Genomic DNA, 19,015 nt, shown 5'->3' with positions numbered 1-19,015 from the left:
AGAAAAATTTGCCTCTTCTTTTAATTTTCTTAACAACTTTCTAGTTGTCGGAACCACTTTATATTCCAGGTATAATCTGGTCAAACAATGCCTAACTATTTGAAAATGAAAACTGTCATCTTTTTCGACGACAGTTTTCCGTGGCCGTTTTTTCCCTGGACTGGCTAACATTTCATCAGGGTCATTTTGTCGCCTTTCTTCATCTTCCTCTTTAAGAGGCACAATGTATTTCACTTTTTTTAAAATAAATTATTATAACTTACCTGTAAACGTTTGCTATCACTTCCCTCGTTTGACTATGAAGGACCTTACCCTCAGTGAATTTATTCATTATAATAAATATTATTATTCGTATATATGTAGACAATAATAAAACAAACTAAAAAATTAAATATTAGGTATTTCATGTAAGTAATAAAACAGTGAAACTCCAAGCCTACGAAAATTACCCTACCTACTTATAGGTACACAACACTAATATCAGTTTTTTTTAATTAATAGCCACAAATAAAACAAAATAATAAATAACATATAAAATAAACGGAATCCAAAAATCAACGATAAAACCTACGCCACTGTCCACCCTTCGATAGTAATCAATGTTTTGAAACGGCAGCAAGCATTGTAAACAGGTGACAAAGACGCTGTCCAATGAACTGTCGAAATAATACATAACAAAAACACGTGCGGCGAGGGAAACCAATCACAAGCGTTCAGGTTCATAATGGCTGACCCCTATTATACAAGAAGTAGAGGAGTAGAAGTAGGAATGTAGAGGTGGAACGTAATGTTGCCAGATTTACTAAACATGATCCATTTTTTGGACAAACATTTAATTGTACCATATTTAATGGTAAAACAATTGCGTATTAAAGCCAAAATGGAATAACTATTTAGATTATAACTCTTAACATTTTACCCTCTATATCTTGTGATTGTAAAAAGACTTATATTGCATATTATTAGAAAGTAAGTGCCGCACAATTACGTTTTGAGGTTAAACGTGGCAACGTCGAATATTTTGACCCACATTCCTGTCGCTGTTTCAGATCCACTTGCCAGACTATATGGCATATTTATATTAGTTCGAAACCACAAACGTAACAATAATTTTTTTTTTAATTCTGAAAAAGTTGAAAAACACGGAGATTTCATATTTTATAAACATGTTTAACTTTTTAAATTGTCAACTTGTCTAAATAAGAGACTTTATAATCGAACTATAATAATAATTTAAAGAACTATAAAAAAGATGTTTTATGAATTTCTAATTTGAAAAAGTAAAACTTGCAATTATGACTATGATTTGATTAACTATTTTTATTGGTTTTATCATTTCTTTAATTTTTTTCCAAAATTACTTCAATTTTTTAATTTTAAATGGGATTTTTAATTTTTTTGAAATGATATTTTATGTTATGAAAAAGAAGTATGCCGGATAATTAATTACCTTAATATACTCGTAATACCTAAAAAGTATAATGCTTACATTTACTTTTTTTTCCAGTACTTAGAATGTTGGAGGCCCAGCAAGAGCAGGTTAACGCCTTAGTGGTAAGCAGCCCTTTTTATTTTAATTCTTATTTTTATATTTTAAAAAGATATAAATGAAATTTATAATACAAAAATATGTAATTTGTCTTATTTAATTTCTTTTTAAATATCACATTTTTAATTGATCGTCACTAGTTTTGTTATAAATAATTAAAAAAGAAATTCTTTCAAAACCGGCCGACGGCAAGCAATGGTAAGTTTTAGATATTTTAAACTAAAACGGTTTTAATTTATAGAGTGAAATAAAATAATGAAGAGATCTTATATATTTTTCACTATATCTTTTTATCTGAGTTTTGAAAACATAAGGTGTCCAATTTTAATTACAGTATATTGATTATAGTGGCCAAATACCATATGGATTGTAATTTAAATTACTTAATTTTACATAAACTTAAATTACAAAATTATAATCTAAAATAACAAAATGTTAAGTTTTAATAATTAATAGTCTAATATGTTTTTCTGAAGCGCCTTCTTTAATAATATTTACAATTAAAAAAAAAACTAAGTTGAGCTTATCACTCACTATTTGTTATATGATCGTGGAATTCTTGGACACCCTGTATAAATTATTAAAATAGAAATGAAAATTTAATGAAATATTTTCTATTAGGCAGGAGACCTGCAAGGCGGGGCAGTGCCAAGGGGGCGGATCATGGCCGCGGTGGCCACCGTCGCCGTGGAAACGGCGGTACACATTATTATTTTTATTTTTAATAAATAATTAAAAACATTGATATAAGTTTTATTCATAAAATTGCCTCTATTTGAAGTTGTATACAGTATTTCCAAATATATTTGAGGTACTGAAAATTCAGACGCTTTAGAGTAAAAAGCTTACACTGTAATGATAATTTCGATTGATTCGTAATGATAATGAAAATATATGGTTACAAAATTATAATTTTAACATAGAATGTACTGAATTTAGTTTCTTAATTATGTATTCATAAAAAATGCCATGTCATCAACTTTTCATTTTGATTGAAGTTGGATCTTATTGCCACATAAACATAAGATATTTATTTTTACTTATTTTATTATGCATTATCTGAAGAACAAACATGGAACATTTTTAAGTAATCCCTAAATGAAGGTATCGTTTAAATTATTTATAAATGTGATTTTTTTATTAAATGTATCATTTGCATGAGTTGCCAAGAGAGAAACTATACAATTAAAGAAACCCTATTTTCACGTTTAGTATCCGATAAAAATATTCGTTTGTTAAGAAACATTTATTGTCGGATATAAAGAAAGCCTTTCTGTAATTGAAATTATTGAATTTGTCCCTACGTAAAATCCACATTTTAAGTGTCCCAATACAAGTATAATTCCTTCTTTCTTGTAACGCGAATATAGAAGTAACTTCTCTTCAATCATTCTGGCCCATTTGCAGCGACATCAACACCCTAAAAATTCATGTAAATTTATCAAAAAATATTACTTGAAATAAATGCGTATCAAAGAAAAGTAAGATATTTTTAATTTTTAAAAAATTAGTATGAATCTGATTGGTAAAAATAGAATGCTACAATTATCATATAATGTGGGCAATCATTCTTATATAATATATAATACTCGTGAAAGCTAAGGGTACGTCCACAACGGCGCACCGCCCTAAGCCTATACCATAGCAGAGAAAAACAAACCACCCACACAAAACACACATAAGGTGGTTTGTTTTTCTCTGACCATAGTATCGCCCCTGCCTCGCACAAAGCATTGCCGACAAGTGTCCACGTTGGCGCACAGTACGTTTTCCGTAGTAATTTGTTTTTACTTTTAAACATGGCCTCATCATCGTCAGATGAGGATGATATTTTATTAGATTCTAACTTAACAAAGTGGTATTTAATTAAAAATAAACCAAGGATGTCAGTACACCCTTTAAATAAAAAACGAAGTTACTTTGGAGAATTCCATCGTCTTTATAAGGATTTAAGAAAAGATGGTCGACGTTTTCTCGAGTACATGCGAATGAATATTAAGACATTTGATTATGTCTTAAGTAAAATAGAGAATAAAGTAAACCTATCTTGGAAGAACTGTCATGCTCAACCAATAGTAGTTGAAAAAAGGTTAATGCTAGTTGTATTTATGTTTCCTGAGTCGTTTCCAGTGTGATTTTGCAAGCGTAACTGAAAAGAGAAAAAAAATATGTTATTAGTATTAACCTTCAGTTGTTCCGTTAAAATTTCTTTTATAAAAAATCTTGTAAAAACAGATACATTTCGGCTCAACTTTTGTTTAGCTGAAATCAGTTATTAAAAATAAAAATATATTTTTGCCATAAAATGGCCTTTGTGAACAAAGATATACACAAAATTTCCTGCGGAAATGCGCCATTTCCGATTTTCACACTTTAGAAAAGCTGAAATCATTTATATAAAAAATTGACTTTGCCTTGCATTTTCCATATTTTTTTGGACATAAGAATTAATAAAATTTCCTGCGGAAATGCGCTGTTTCCTTTTTTCGGCAAGATTTATTGGACTTTATTATTATAATATAATAATAAAGTAATTAATTAAATTAATAATTTATTAAATTAATATTAATTTTTTTTTGCGACTGATGGTACAGGCAGGGATGTCTTTCGAGCAGTAATGTCTAAAGAGCGTTTTCTCATACTATTAACAGCTTTACGATTCGACGATTCAGATGACAGGGAAGAACGAAAGAAGGAAAATCCAGTAGCTGCTATAAGTGAATTATTTGACTTATTCATTGAAAATGCCAGAAACTCCTATACGATAGGTGCGAATGCTTGCATAGATGAAATGTTGGTGGGATTTCGAGGCAGATGTAGATTCAAGATGTACATTCCCTCTAAACCAGAAAAGTATGGCATAAAAATAATGGCACTAACAGATGCAAGAACCCAATATTTATACAACGCCTATATTTATGCAGGCAAAGATAGTGACGGTCGTGGATTGATGGTCTTGAATAAATTATTTTAATTTATTCAAGATGGCGCTTATGTGTTATTTTGACATTTAGAACTGTCGTTTTTATGTCAAAATAAAATGGTGACGCATTTATTTTCGTACATTGATTTTTACCTATTCAAAAATCATAAAAATGTAAAACGTTAAAATAAAAAAAAATACTTTTTTATTAGGCCGCCATTTTGAAACGAGTTAAGATATGGTCTAATATTTCAGGGTTATAAAGTACTCATTGAGACCTTTAAAATGAGGTACCACACGACCCCGCTTTCTATTTAAAATTTTTTCTCAAGATGTCGCCCAGCCGCCATCTTGGAATTTACAACTACCTAGTTTACAGTGAAAAATAGTATCTATAGACCAATTTACTTATGCCATGTTTCAAAAAATTTTTTTGACCCGTTCAAAAAATAAATGGGGGGGGGGACTTCAAAGAAAAGCACTGTATATAATTTTCGCTGAAGGAAATTAAAATGTTAGTGTATTTCAATTGAAATATGTTCATCAATGATCATAGATATCAACTTTCCACTAATGAAGAATGTTAATTTTTTGTAGTTGTGTAGCCCAGGATCATAGCTACGCAAAACCCAACGATAGCACTGACGCTATTGCTAAAAATGTTTTTTCAAGGTGACTATGATATAAAATATACGTAAAAATATAATATCAGACGGTTTTTGTTTATTCATTTCACATTTGGAATGTTTTTTTTTAGAATTGCTAATGAGGAACCCAGGTCCACTATAATGTCAAACGTGTTGGTTCCATTGTCATTTTCCCAAGATGATGAAGACGTTGTGGTGTATGTAACTGGAACGTATATTACTGACATGATTTTTTTTCTTTAGCAAGTCCTTGATTGAAGATGTACCCGAGTTCCCAACAATGATGAATGATTATTCAAATATTTCCAGCAGCATTTCATTGGCAAATACGGACGAATTTTCATTGAATGATTCTGTTCATGATGATCATTTATTGAATGATTTCTCTTTCATGAGTCAAGAAGAATTTGATGAGTAAGACCAATAGTCATATATATATATATATATATATATATATATATATATATATATATATATATATATATATATATATATATATATATATATATATAATATATTGATATATACATAAATTTTCTATTACAGAATTAATTCACATAAACTTGAAATTGAAAGAGTGCCTCGTCCAGATTCTTCAGTTATCACTGGCAACAGAATTGTTGGAGTAGAGGAATTTGCAGAAGTTTGTATGGAGCTGCAATTTAAACACAGCCAGAATTGCACTCTGGGCCTTCTCAAAGTACATGAAGAGAAACGGAAAGGACTTGTTAGTACCATAGTATTTCGATGCAACATGTGCTCGTATCAAACTGAATGTTCTACTCAAAAAGGTTTACAAAATATTGAAAATCATGATTACTTTTTAGTAACTGTTTATTCTTTAAGGTGATGAAGATGTTCGTGTCCAACTAAATTATGGTTGTGTTTGGGCAACATTATATGGAGGTAGTACTTATAAAACAATGACGGAATTTTTAGGTACACTGAATATACCTCCTCTGTCTTTCAAAATGTACCACACTTTGGAAGAACAGCTTGCTGAGGATTGAAAGAAGGTGCTTTGGAAAAGCTTAGAAGATGCTGGAGCTGAAGAGAGACGTAATGCTGTGGCTACTAATAATGTAGATCATAATGGAATTCCGTGGATCACTGTATAACTTGATGGTGGTTGGAGCCACAGATCTTACGGTCATAACTATAATGCCGCATCTGGAGTAGTAAGTATCATGTCATTATAATAAAATATACATGTAAATCTATGTTTTGTTTATCATAGGCAAAACATTGTTTTTTATTGTAGGCTGTGATAATAGGCAAATACACTGGCAAAATATTATTTCTTGGGGTAAGAAACAAATATTGTTGTGTTTGTGCAAGGGCAGAGAACAAGGATGAAGAACCACATGAGCATCTTTGTTTTAAAAATTGGAATGTGTCATCTGGTGCTATGGAGGCAGATATTATAAGCGAAGGCTTTCGAGAAAGTATTCGCATGCATGGTTTAAAATATTTGCAATTTATTGCTGATGGGGATAGAAGTGTGTATGCTAAAATTCAGCAGACTGTACCTTACAGCAATGAGTTAAGGAAAATTTCATGCAAAAACCATGTAATTAAAAATTATGGATTTGCGCTATACAAAATCAAAAATTATTCCACTATTGCTGCCAGTGGTAGAAAATTTTTGACTGCAAACTCCATTAAAGAGCTGGAAAATATAGATACATAACAAAAGTTATATTTATTAATGGATATGAGGATCCGGAAAAGCTCAAGACAGAATTGGAAAATGGTCCTTACCATGTTTTTGGAGATCACAATAACTGTCAGCCTTCTTATTGTGAAAACATTGGGGACGTTAGTAATAAAATTGCCCAAATGCAAATATCTGGCATTTTCAATCACATAACGAAAGTATTACAGCAAATTGTGGTAAGCCAGGGCCACAAACTGATTGAAAATGAGACAAACAATAGAGCTGAGATGTTCATGTCGTTGCTCCGCAAGTTTAACGCTGGCAAGCGGTTAAAGACAATTCAAAAAGGTTCTCTACAAGCAAGAGCTTATTCGTCTGGTCTTCGCTACAATAAAGGTGCCGATTGGCAAAGCACAACTTGGACGGCCACAACAAAAACATCACCAGGCTCTGAATTCCAGAAGTACCTGAACCAAACTAAGAATCGTCATGAATATGACATGGTCCGTAAGTTCAGATGAAGATCAAGACACCAAAAAAGAAAAAAACCAAAAAGGGATGCAAAGAAGCTTCAGGTTATGGTTCAGCTGCCATAAAAGGATCTCTCACAGAAGAAGAGTTTATGTCTGAAAGAACAAGGCTTCTACACAGACTTAAGGTACGATTTGCTTAGCTCTAAGTATTTTGGTTTATGATTGAAAATATTATTTCTTTGTTAGGTAAGACCTGCGGATGCTCTAGAAATTGAGCAGAAAACAATTGGCCAATGAGGAAATAAATTGTACGAACAATAACGCATGGACAGACTAACAGCTTCAAATTTTAGGGAAGTATACAAAAGAAGGCCATCCACTGCTCCAAACAAATTGGTACGAAGAATTTTGTATCCCACCAATTTAAGGAGTACTGCAATTAATTATGGAAAAGTCAAAGAAGCGTAGTGGCACGAGTAGTGGCTCGTGAAAGATTCGCTCATGAGACCCAAATCAGACTCAAGGAACGTGGAATTTTTATTGACTCAAATTTTAATTATCTTGGAGCTACCCCTGATGGCAAGTATCGTCTAGTCGTAATGAAAATAATAGCCAGTATAAAAGTATAAAGTAATAAGCAACAGGGTCGTCATCGACCTAATAAATTAGTAGAGGCCACATTTAATTATCAGTTTCTTTTTAATATAGCGGTGACTGACAATGGTGCTATACTCGAAATAAAGTGTCTGCATAAAATCCACAAATCGGGGAAAACACTGGCTGAAGCAATTAAATCTGATAATACTTTGTGTATGGAGATAATATTTGAGGAAGGGAAAGAAGTTATAAGGCTCAAAAAAATGCATCAGTACTATTACCAGGTAAATGATATCTAAATAATTGATACTTTTCCATATAAACATAGAGATAAATATTTTTTTCTTATATATTTCTTTCCTTAGGTCCAAGGGCAACTTAATATTCGTAAGAAGGATTTGTGCTACTTTCTTGTATATATTAATGATGAACAACCGCTTAATATCGAGACTATCAAAAGAGATGAAAACCTTTGGCACCATATGACTCCAAAACTTACCGATTTCTATGAAAAACATATGATCCCGGAATTAGTTAAAAAATATTCATTACACTAGAAGTATGTTAAAAAATGCATTTTAGTTAAAGTTGAAAACACTATTTATTCTATTTTTAGTTTTCTTACATCATTTATGGCTTTTAACTACTCTTCAGTTTTTTATGAGCAACATCTAATTGCAGCACCAGAAAAATCTTTTTGCTTACAGTTTCCCCATAAATTTGAGCTGCACCTCTCAAATTTGATTTGCCAACATAGAATTTTACACTAGAAAATTCCATTCATCTCTCTCACAGTAGGTAAAATTTTTTTTATTAAAAAATATATATTTTTAATTTTTTTTCAATTCAAAAATTTTTTTTTCCCCTTAATAAGAAAATTTAAAAATGTTTAAAAACAAAATTTAAAATAAAAAAAAAACAGGTTTTGACTGGACTAAACCGCGATTGCACCATCAAAATGTCTAATTAATTTTTACTTATAGCCATATAATTACAAAAAACCTAAATAAAACTTGAACTTGCCCTTATGAAGCACAGCATGATCCCAATAAAATACAGGCTCCTCAATGGAATGAATGCTCCCTTAAATGGGATGAAAAGCTTCATCCCCAAGAAAATCAAAGGGTGTTGTAATTGTTTAATCTGGTAGTGTTGTTTCTTCAGATAATGGAATTGTTCCTGATTCTATTCCACGTCGTATTGGACAAGAATCAAAAACCCCAGCATCACTGTCTTTTCCGTATGAGCCAATATTTACCATAACAAATTATTAGGTAGCATCTGTGACAGCAAGGAAACCAATAGAGAAAAAATTCTTGTAACAGTAGTACATAGAACCAGAATTAGCAGGATTTTTTATTCTGATATGTTTTCCGTCTATACATCCTAGACAACTTTGAAATTCTATAAGAATATGCTATTTGTCTAAACTGTATGCCTGCTGTACCTAAAAAAAAAAGATTTGTTTTAATTTTTAGAAGAAGCGGTTAAAGGGAAGTGGAGAAATTTACGGGATACATTTAGAAAGGAGCTAAAAAAAGTCCCTAAACCAAAATCGGGCGACAGCGCAGAACAAGAGTCTCGATATACCGGGTCTTGGTTACACTTCGCAGCTATGCAATTTTTAAAGCGTATAGTAACGCCTAGGGAAATGGACGGAAACGTATCAATATCTCAGGATAGAAGTACTGCCGAACAGGAGTTTCAAGAATATGAACAGGATGAACGTGAGTCCCAACAACATGAATCGCAAGCTAGGGATAGGGATACGGAAGAAGATATTGTTACTGAATCACAAATTCAACTGCAGTTATTAACCCTTTCGATACTAACGGGTGATATGTGTCCCACCAAAAAAACTGTTTTTAATATACGCATTTATTTTTAAATTAAATGTTTAAAAAATACTAGTGGGTATGTCCCAGGCAATTCTTTTTACAAACGGGTGGGTCAAAAATGTATTATTTTTATATCGGCTGTTGTCCCAGTAGTATTATCCAGTTTTTGAAATTAAATATAACTCGTGGGCTTTATTTTGAGCTTAGATTGGATAGTAAATTTGAAATGTAAACAAGCGGTTAAGTGGCGCTCTTGTTTTTGTGGTTATTAAAGGTGTTTTTTTGTCTTTAAAAGTGAATTAAAACTATGACAAGGTAAGTTTTAGTTAAGGTAAAATATTGTATGTTGTATTTGAATAAAATAAGACCCAGATATTTAGATTTAGGGACGTATATGTCCCAGTCGTAAAATTAAGATTAAAGTGGAAATTTAAGCATTAGCTGTATGTTTCTTATAACGTCAATTTATAAGGCAAAAAATCATTGAAAATTACAAAAAGTTAGTAAGCCTTTTGAATATGTGAATATTTTTTTGATATTTTTCGGTTGGAATTTATGCCTCTACACCTCGTAAAAATTGGAACATAATAATTTTATAAAAAGTTCCAATAGGTATTTAGAATTCAAATTAATATAATAAAAATAATACTGTATAATACGTTTATTACAGTTTACAGTACGTACGTTTAAAAAATAATAATTACAGCATTATTATTTTTAAATATACAGCACATAGTCGTTATGTTTGGTGAAGACCTACATGATATATATTTTTAAAAACCCATCAGCTGATGCTTACTTTTTTGTGCTTGCAGTAGAAAACCGCTAAAACCTAAAGAATTACAAGAAATGGCTATGAGTATTGACCAGTATGGATTATCCGATGATTCAGATATGGAAGATCCTTTTCAAGATTCCGGCTCTGAGTACCAGCCCTCATCTGAAAGTGATATTGAAATGGATTCACCTAAAAAGAAGAAGCCAAAACGAGTCTCCCAGGATGAATTGGCAATTATTTGTAGTACCGACAATACTTCCAACATTGAAAACGAAAGCCCTGAAAGCCTTATTGAACCTGAAGTAATTGAAGAAAACCAGGAGAATTCTGAAAATGCAATTTGTGACACTACAAACATTCATTGGACCACCAGTAGCAGCTTATTCCAGCCAGCAAAAACCATACCAAAAATAAAAATCCCTAGCATTTTGTATTCCGACATAACTCATAAATCGTCTGAACGGGAGTGTTTTTTCAAACTGTTTCCTAAAAGCCTGTTTATGTTTATTTCCCAATGCACCAACCAGAGATTACAAATTCTCGAAGTCAAAACAAAAAAAGCATATGCTCCAACTGATCATTATGAGATCATGATAGTTTTGGGGTGTTATATTGTTATGGCATATAACAAAGTACCGTGCATGGCAAACTACTGGTCCTCTAATAAGTCACTTGGAAATGAAGCTATAAAAGAAGCCATATCACGCGATCGTTTTCTTCTTCTTACATCTAAGATGTATTATAATAATCCAAGTCGTCCAGAAAATTCAGGAAAGCTTTATTACATTGAAGAAGTAATGTCCTGTTTGAAGCATACGTTTTCAAAAGCGCGTTCGGAGAGCACATTTCAAAGCATAGATGAGTCTATGGTAAAATTCAAAGGCCGTTCAGCTCTTAAACAGTATCTTCCTCTAAAACCAATAAAAAGGGGCATCAAGGTTTGGGAAAGGTGTGATTCACAGTCTGGTTACGTATATGATATGAACATATATTGCGGGAAAGAAGTTGATACTCCAGATAGCACTCTTGGCCAAGGATTAGGTGAACGGGTTGTAAAGACCTTATGTAAGTCTATTAGAGACCGGGAGGTAATGGTATGCTTTGATAGATTTTTTGCTTCTGTTTCATTGATGTCTTCCATAAAATTTGCTGCAGTGAGTACATGTATGCCAAAACGAAAAAATCTTCCAAAAATTGAATATTTTGTCGCTAAACAAAACATGAAGAAAGGCGATTCTTGCTCTTTATTTAGCAACGTAGGTGTTGCTGCATACTTATGGAAAGATTCAAAAGAAGTAATTGTTCTCTCAAACTGCCACAGTTCTGAGATGGAAACTGTAGAACGGCGACAGAAGGATGGAACTAAGGCTACAGTGCCGTGCCCCAAAGCAATCAAAGATTATAACTCCTATATGGGAGGAGTGGATCTCTCAGATCAACTCTCCGGCCTTTATGATATAGACCGGAAGTCACAGAAATGGTGGAGAAAGGTGTTCTATAAACTTTTTCTTACTTCAGCCACAAATGCGTGGATACTTTTCAAAGAAGCTCACAATCGTGATGTTCCATTTATAGTTTTTTTAGTTAACTTAGTTGAATCGCTTATTAATTTGGGAAGAGAAAATGCAGGCATGGTAAGGAAACGTTGTACTGGCAGACCTTCAAGTTCGTCAAGAAATATGGTAAATGTTGGCGATCATTTACCTATTCAGGGAACCACTCGACGTAGATGCCATTCGTGCTCGTCAAAAAAAATCGAAAAACGTACAAAAACTATGTGTTCAGGTTGCAAAGTTCCGTTATGCGCGGACTGTTTTTCGATATACCATAAATAGTTTGCGCGTTTATGGTTTCTATAATTAAATTTTATGTATTATGTTTATCTGGTGGTACACATTTGTCCCGATGTTTACTTAGTTTTCATTACTAGTGGGACACCCGTGTCCCAGGTTGTATTTCTTTTATACGCTTATATAAATAGATAAAAAGCAATTTTTTGTTTTATTTCTAAGCTACCTTATCCTATAACAAGATTTTTTATTTAAAAAAATTAAAATTTAAAACTCGTATTTTGAATGCATCAGCTCGTGTGGGACATATATATCCCATTAGTAAAATCAAAACCATTTTTTAAAAAATAAAGTCGTTGCGAAAGGGTTAAATAAGGAAAAGTCTCAAACCAAGAGGTTACAAAAGACAATACAGGATCTAGAAACATTGAGAACACAGAACACACCTGCCGCAAATACCCCAATAAACCCCATTCAAGTACCGTCTTCACGAAAACGTAAAGCTAAAACACTACAAAATCAAGAGTACAACTTTGAAAGAGACATGTTGCAGCTTGAGACAAGAAAACTTGATGCTTTAATAGGAGCAGATGATGACGATGAGAACATAAGTTTTTTTAAATCGCTTTTACCGCATGTCAAAAAGCTTCCCTCGCTGAAAAAGTTAAACTTTTGAACTCAAGTGCAAAATTTGCTGGTACAAGAATTAACTAAGCTTCAAACGCACCTTTTTTCCAATATTCAAATAATGAATCGCACTCAAGCACTACAGTATCTACACCACTCTGTTCGCCTCACTCTTCAGCCTATAATAGTGGTCAAGAAACCGGTTCAGGAAATTATTTAAGATACGAATATCTACCTTAATTAACATGTATGTACCTATTATGCTTTACTGATATCTAATATTAACCTTTAAGTCTTAAGTTAGTGTTTAGTTAATTACGTTAAAAAAAAGAAATGTGAAATATTTCTGTTACATACCTTAAAGTTAACATGAGTCTTTCTTCTACAATTGGTCGCTGGAAATTAGTTGCCTTGTACGGTATTTCTGGCCTTATAGCGTTCACGATATAATTAAAAGTTGAGGGTAGCATTCTACTATAGTTATGGAATAAATTAGGAGAACTTCTTAAACGTTCATATAAATGGTGAAACTCTCCAAATATTGTTCTTTCCAAAAAAATAATGTCTGTTGAATTCCTTTTTTTTATTTTCTTTCTTCGTCTGACACCTCGCACCTTAAGTACCACATTCTCACACAGTAAAATTTTACGTCTGTTCGACCAACCCATTTTTGCAAGACTGATCAAGTCTAGTCGCCATATCTTGTGCACGAACAAACGCAACGCAGAGGACACAACACTCGCCGCCCGAATTGGCCACACCGCACCGCCCGCATCTGAACGGAACTACTCGCTCACGCAGGACAGTGCTTAATGAATCTATATCGTAGGGATGTGCGATACGATACCATTTTCTCGAGTACCGGTATTTTTTCTTCCGATACTCGATATTTTGTACCGGTACTTTAACGTACGATACGGTCCGATCCGTTTGAGTTTTATGCAGTACCTATCGTATCCCGTATCGAAGAATGCTATGAAATAAATTTAATTTAATCAAAAAGATGCCACATAAATTAATATGAATGAAGCACGGATTTACTCCTGTTTCCTTCTGTCTTTCTGTTTATGTTTATCAGTAGTGTTGGCAGATGCAACCCACAACGCACGCAATTGTTGTTCGACGGTCGATGTGTTGCAGGTTGCAGCTATATGTTCTATAATATATCGTATCGTATTGACTTTTGTTTTATTTGAGGAGAAGCGAGATGCGAAAACTTGCTGTGTTGAGGGAACTCCAGGATTCCCCAGCTTTTATTATTTTCATTCTTTTGGCCATCTGCATCTGAATTATATTTGTGAAGTGAACAGTTTACGCCATAATAATTATTATTATTATGCCATATTATTATTATGCCTCGTTCTAGTGATGTGTGGAAAGTTTTTATCAAAACCAATGCCGGCGGAACCTGCAAATTATGCTTGGCTGAAGTTAAAAGTTCTGAAGGGACCACAAATTTAAGGAAGCATCCTACAAGGCGACATCCAAAGTACAATGACAATGTGGAAAAAAATCAAATGGCAACTAACAAAAAAGAGGTAGGTAGGTTAGGGTAAGTAAAGTTCTAAATAATTATTGCTTCCTTTTATTTTTTTATATGAGACTATGACCCCTATGAGATTTTGAGTGAATATGTAAATAATGGTGGGTGTTTTGTTTTTCGGGGACCCGCTTTAATGTATAGATAAAATAAGTGTTCTGTTTTTCGGTGACCCTTTAATGATGGTGTTTTGTAGAAATGTTTTTAACGATTCCATAATTTTTAGGTTTTAAACTTAGTTTGGGTTAAAATTGCATTTGATATTTCCGGTTTTAGATACGACTTCTTATAATTCAGGAATAATTATTAACTCTTCAGGGCTTATTTTTAGGACATTATTTTATTAATTTTTAGGTGTTAAAGGTAGAGTTAAGGTTAAAGGAGTTACTGTATTACTGGGTGTTTTGTTTTTCGGGGCCCCTTTAATAAGTGTTGTTTTAAATCGTTTTATTATTTTTTAGGTTTTTCAGTTGGAGCGTGGGTTGGATTTGCAGAATTTGGAATTAAGGGCTTATGAGGGGTGCACTTAATGAAATTAATCCTATTTTTTACATACGTCAAATTTTTTATTCAACTTTTTATAAACTTTTAAAATACCTACTAGCAATTTGTCAAGACAAAAATCCCTTTTTTGAGAAAAAGTTTCGCATGTACACATAATAAAAAATACCTTTTACTTTTCATCGAAGAAAAATACTCCTGAAATTTAAAAAAAAAAGAAAAAAGATCTTCAGGAACCGTGGCAAGTAACTCTGCAAATCAATACAATGCTAGTATCAGTGACCCTAATACTGCAGATATTGAATCCATTTCATCTACATCAAGTTCATTCTCGCAATTCCAGCCAAGAATATCCGATACTTTTGCTGCAATAAAGTCGTATTCAGGTAATACAATTTATTGTGAAATATTTTATGAAACATTTTTCATAATTATTGGCTATTTTTTAGGTGGAGAAAAATCTGATCGGGACACTAATGCCATAGTATACATGATAGCGAAGGACAACATGCCTCTTAATACCACTGAAAAAGACGGTTTCAGACATTTGTTAAAAACTATTGCACCACTTTATAAAATACCTAGCAGGAAAATGGTAACGAAACTTATTGATAATAAATATGATATTTTAGCGCAAATTGTGAAAAACAGGTTAGAAGGGATTGAAAATTTAACTATTACATCTGATATATGGACGGACACACTCAACACTAAAAGTTTTTTAGGAATAACTCTTCATTTTTACTATGAAAATAATTTAAATAGTATTACAATTGGTGTTCATGAATTAAATGAGAGTCATACAGGAGAATATATAGGCAACTGTTTAAAAAACATATGTGAGCAGTGGAAAATAGACCTCGAAAAAGTAACTGCTGTTGTCACGGATAATGGAGCCAACATGGTAAAAGCAGTTGCAAATATTTTTGGAAAAAGTTAACATTTACCCTGCTTTGCCCACACCCTCGATCTTGTTGCTTCTAAAATAATTGTTGAATCCGACAATATTAAAGTTAAAAATATTATAACTTTTTTCAAACAAAGCGTAGTGACTGCTGAGAAATTGAGAAAAGCTCAACCCCAAGAGGACATTTTAAAATTACTTCAGTCAGTTCCTACGAGATAGAACTCAGTTTATTATATGCTGGAAAGGTTTTTAAAACTCAATTTATGTAGCACCAATATTGCTAGAAAATAGTAAGGGCCCATCTATGATAGACGGACTGGAAATGGAAACAATTAAAGGTGTCTTGGAAATTTTAAAGCCAATTGAAGAAGTGTCCAAGGAAATAAAGGGTGTTCAGATAGGGACGCTCGATGTTTGAACGGCGCGCGCGCCCAAACCGGTGGGGATACAGCTGCCAAATTTTGTGAGGTTATTAAGTTAGTCTTGACATTTTATCATGGAGCAGTACACGATTCAACAACGCGTGGAAATTGTGAAAATTTATCATCAAAACAGATGTTCGATTCGTGAAACGTTCCGCGCATTGCGTCCAATTTATGGTGCGCATGGCCGTCCTGCTGAGTCTACTATTCGACGTCTGCTCAATAAATTTGAGAGAACTGGCTCAGTGGCAAACCAAACAACACCCGTACGGCAACGAACAGTAAGAACAATCGAGAATATTGCTGCTGTGCGAGAGAGCGTGCGTCAAGACCCGCATCAGTCATTGCGGCGACGTGCACAAGAACTTTGCCCTTCTTCTTCCTTCTTTGCCCTTCCAAAGACCTCATCATGGACACTTATGCGTCGAGACTTGAAATTGCACGCGTACAAAATTCAATTGACGCAAGAATTGAAACCGCAAGACCATGGACAGCGCCGTACATTTGCCGCATGGGCTCTAGAGCAGTTGCAAGTCGACCCTGCATTTGCACGAAAAATCATCTTCAGCGACGAGGCGCATTTCTGGATGAACGGTTATGTCAATAAACAGAATTGCCGTATATGGGCTGACCAAAATCCTGAAGTGACTTGCTCAATTGCTATGCATCCTGCTAAAGTGACTGTATGGTGCGGTTTCTGGGCTGGCGGCGTAATCGGTCCATATTTTTTTGAGGACGCTATGGGCAACGCGCTTACGGTCAATGGAGATCGGTATCGCGCCATGATTAATGATTTCCTGTGGCCTCAACTGGACGATATGGATCTAACAGACATCTGGTTCCAGCAGGATGGCGCTACGTGCCACACCGCACGCGCAACGCTGGATTTACTGCATGAAAAGTTCAACGGTTTCATTATTTCGCGCGGCGGCGATGTGCACTGGCCACCAAGATCGTGCGATATAACGCCTTTAGACTTTTTCCTGTGGGGCTACGTGAAGTCTCAAGTGTATGCGGATAAGCCAGAAACAATTGCAGCATTAAGGGCCAACATCATTCGCGTCCTCGGACAGGTAGACGCTGAAATGTGCGGAAAAGTGCTCGAAAATTGGACCATGCGAATGCACGCTGTACAGCGCAGTCGCGGTGGCCATTTAAACGATATAATCTTCCATACATAATGTCGTCGAATGCTATTTACAATCAATATAGACTTTTAGTGCTGACTTAATTTTTTTTTCCTTTTTTTTCCATTTTAACTTTCGAGCGTCCTTATTTGAACACCCTTTACTACTACCATCCAAACATGTGTAACATGACTAATTTAATCATAGACTTCGAACACAAACGATCTCTTCACGCAGGTATTCAAGGAACATTATTACACGTTAGGCAAAAATTCTGGCCTTTAAAGGGCAAGCAAGTAGTTAGAAACTTCGTTCGAAAATGTGTAATTTGCTTTAAGGTTAACCCCCATAGCGAAATATCTCCCAAGATGGGCGTTTTACCGGGAGCTCGTGTAACGATTGCGCGACGTTTTTTACATGTTGCGGTCGACTATGGCGGGCCTTTCGAGTTAAGGGATAGCAAAACCCGGTCAAATAAAGTGATAAAGGGATACGTTTGCGTTTTCGTTAGCTTAGCCTCAAAGGCGTGTCATATCGAGCTAGTTACAAATCTCTCCAGTGACGGTTTTCTTGCGATGCTCAAAAGATTTATCTCTCGTCGGGGATTCTGTACTGATATATACTCCGATAATGCTGCTAACTTTGTGGGCTGCAACAACGAAATGTTAAATATACGAGGTCTCATCGAATCATCACAGTTTCAAAATTATTTAATTCAGTCAAAAATTAATTGGCATTTTCAACCTCCTCGTACACCCCATTTTGGCGGCTTGCACGAAGCAGCTATTAAATCATGCAAGCATCACTTAAAAAAAATTTTAAACGGCGTTAATCTCAATTATGAAGAGTTTTATACCCTTATATGTCAAATTGAAGCGGTTTTAAATTCAAGACCTCTCATTCCCATGTCTTCCGATCCCTCTGACCTACAAGCCCTCACTCCAGCACATTTATTAATTGGAGAAGCATTAACGGCCGTGCCTGAAAGAAACTTGCTGGAGGCGAAGACGAACTACAGTAAGCGATATCTCCTTGTTCAACAAATGGGTCAGCACTTTTGGAGTAGGTGGACAAAGAAGTACCTAAATCACCTACAGCAAAGGAATAAATGGTACCAGAGCGAGGAGCAGAGGCAGATTAAGATTGGCGATTTGGTGCTGCTGAAAGAGGACAACGTACATAGCCTTTCAAGAGGGGGACTATGTTAGGAACTAAACGATATTTTTTTTTTATATTATTAACCATTTATATTTAATAAGTCCATATTAATATGTGCTCTACGTGACAACGTCGAAAATGTTTGTGACGGCCGGCCGTGTAGGCGTTATGACAGAGTCTCGGCCCTGTTTCGGTAGCGTTAGCGTCATTTTTAAGTCTAATCAAACTCAGGGAATTTAAGAACCCATTATCGGCTGCGCACCCTTTTGTCGGTCCGATCATGTGTTGTGCCTTTGTTATAAATCCATTTTAAAAAAATGCTGCCTATATCGCCCTACTTTTTTGAAGCACCCTGTATAGTTCAAAATATTTTCCAGATATGCGCTATCAGGTCCCAAAATTTTTTTAAGAGGTTAGAAAATTTTAAGCTAATTTTTTTAGGCTTTATGGAAGACCGACGCACTGTTGCAGGATCCTGTAT

General features: G+C 34.2%; 1 protein-coding gene and 1 pseudogene across 1 annotated transcript; both read left to right on the top strand.

Annotated features, from left to right (window-relative positions):
• Positions 1-1,515: 1,515 nt before the first annotated feature.
• LOC126747934 (uncharacterized) lies at positions 1,516-6,809 on the top strand (annotated as a pseudogene).
• Positions 6,810-16,668: 9,859 nt separating this feature from the next.
• LOC126747933 (uncharacterized) lies at positions 16,669-17,430 on the top strand. Its single transcript, XM_050456913.1, has one exon. The coding sequence runs from the start codon at positions 16,669-16,671 to the stop codon at positions 17,428-17,430; it is 762 nt and encodes a 253-aa protein (XP_050312870.1).
• Positions 17,431-19,015: the final 1,585 nt, after the last annotated feature.

This window comes from Anthonomus grandis, chromosome 20 (genome assembly GCF_022605725.1).
Source record: "Anthonomus grandis grandis chromosome 20, icAntGran1.3, whole genome shotgun sequence".
NCBI lineage: Eukaryota > Metazoa > Arthropoda > Insecta > Coleoptera > Curculionidae > Anthonomus > Anthonomus grandis.
Note: the sequence above shows the minus strand (reverse complement) of the source record. Positions and strands in the feature narration are given on the sequence as shown.

Coding starts and splice junctions, on each gene's coding strand:
- LOC126747933 (XM_050456913.1), top strand. CDS start 16,669: ATGCGTCGAGACTTGAAATTGCACGCGTACAAAATTCAATTGACGCAA.